The following is a 1,812-nucleotide window of genomic DNA, read 5'->3' as shown; positions in this document are numbered from 1 at the left end:
GAAGGACGAGGGGGAGGAGGCAGGGTGGATGGAGCCCGGGTTGAAGGGACCTCCACGAAGTGAGGGGGTGAGGCGACCAGAGGAGGAGGGGGCTGGGGGCGTGCTGTAAGGGGGTTCAGGTGGGGACGTGGTGGGCGGCGGAGGGATGTCCTCCGAGCCAGGCACAGACAGGCTGCGGCTGAACTTCATGGCTGGGGGCGCTAGGTAGGGTCTGTCATCTTCCGCAGCCCCTGGCGGGGAACAGAAAGGATCAGAAGCAGCTGAGGTGGGGCCTCCCCACTCCTGGACCCCGAAGAAACACACACAACGCACGATGATAATGCTATTCATAAAATGCACTAGTACGAATGGCACAATATTAGCAGGACGATTGACACCCAAGGAGCCTCGGCGGGCCCAGTGATCAAGCGTTCGGATGTGATCGGGAAGGTCGGCAGTTCTAACCCCCCAGCAGCTCGGCAGGAGAAAGACAGGGCTTTCTACTCTCATTAAAACATTCCAATCTCTGAAACTGGCGGGAGCCAGTCCTACCCTGTCCTGAAGGGTTGGTACGAGCCAGTCTTGACTCACTGTGTGATGAGATCCAGTCTGTGCTACCAACATCACACAGTCACACACAGCACCCTCGGCCAGCACAGACTCCTACAGCTGCCAGGGCTGGGCACTGGACAACAGCAAAGAGCAGAGGGGACCAAAACCTGCCACCACTGCCCCCCTCCCAATCCACTCTGACTCCTGGTGACCTCCCCATGTGTCAGAGTGGAAGCCACCCCCCTCTGGTTCTTGTCTCAATGTCTGATTTGTAGATCACCAGGTCTCTCTCCCTAGGCATCTCAAGGTAGGCTCCTACCTCCACCCGGCAGCTCAGGATCCCAACTAGTCAGGGATCCCAAAGTTGAGGTGGGGGAGTTGGCAAAGAGAGGTGGAGTGTCACTGCCTCTCATTCTCACGTCCAGAGCACAAAGGGGTACCATATAGCCACCGTGGCTCTGGTGGGGAAATGTGGCCCCAGCTGGGCAGGGCTCACGGCAGTTTTGTTTGCACGACTATGTTTTGTTTGCACGAAGCCCTGATGGCTCAGTGGGTTACACACCGGCTCACTAACCACACAGGTCAGCAGTTTGAACCCACCATCCTCTTGAAGGGAGACAAGAGGAGGCTAGCTCCCACCATCCTGTCAAGAGGTACAGCCTCAGAACCCCCCAGGGAGCAGTTCCACCCTGTCCCAGAGGGTCCAGATCGACTGGACGGATGATAGTGAATGAGGTGAGTTAGCTATTTCTTGTCACGTGTGCTGGCCACAGAAGAGGCACCCCAAGCTGGCTTTGGCCGAAACATATTTGCAGGGGACGGGTCTTAGAGAAGACTGTCCGGTGACAGCAGCCCTCGTGCCATAGCGGTTAGGTGCTTGACTGCGGCTCCGTGAGAGAAACACGAGGCTGATTCTCACCTCGGAAACCCTACACAGTAGTCCCACTTGGTCCTATGAAGATTTGAGGAGTCAGAGTCAAATTCATGGCAACGGACCCCCGGCTAATTGAACTATGTGTAACAAAGCAAGCAAGCAAACAGTTGACATCTAGTGAAATCCAACTCATGGCGACCTCTTTTGTGCTCAATACTTTCCTACATTTTTTTGGTGGGGGTGGTGGTGGCCAGGGAGTGTATCTTGCCAGGCCTTTCTCCCAAGGCTCTTCAAAGCAGACTCGAACCGACAACCCTTCCATTCCGAAGCCAACCGCGTTAACTCTTTGCATCATTCAGGGACGCGGAATCCCGCTAGGAGACCATGAACTGGGGATGGACGTTTAC

At 55.9% G+C, this 1,812-nt stretch overlaps 1 protein-coding gene across 1 annotated transcript in view; it reads right to left on the bottom strand.

Annotated features, from left to right (window-relative positions):
* Window positions 1-1,812, bottom strand: part of SHANK1 (SH3 and multiple ankyrin repeat domains 1) — a gene marked incomplete at its 3' end in the record, with an annotated part of 70,077 nt that overhangs the window by 7,400 nt on the left and 60,865 nt on the right. Inside the window, exon 23 of the mRNA XM_045292615.1 lies at window positions 78-230. Coding sequence (XP_045148550.1) covers window positions 78-230 — 153 coding nt within the window. The remainder of the gene's footprint in view (window positions 1-77; window positions 231-1,812) is intronic.

The sequence above is a fragment of the Echinops telfairi genome, unplaced genomic scaffold, assembly GCF_000313985.2.
Source record: "Echinops telfairi isolate 266 unplaced genomic scaffold, ASM31398v2 ScPeMD7_655;HRSCAF=1070, whole genome shotgun sequence".
Classification (NCBI taxonomy): Eukaryota; Metazoa; Chordata; class Mammalia; order Afrosoricida; family Tenrecidae; genus Echinops; species Echinops telfairi.
Note: the sequence above shows the minus strand (reverse complement) of the source record. Positions and strands in the feature narration are given on the sequence as shown.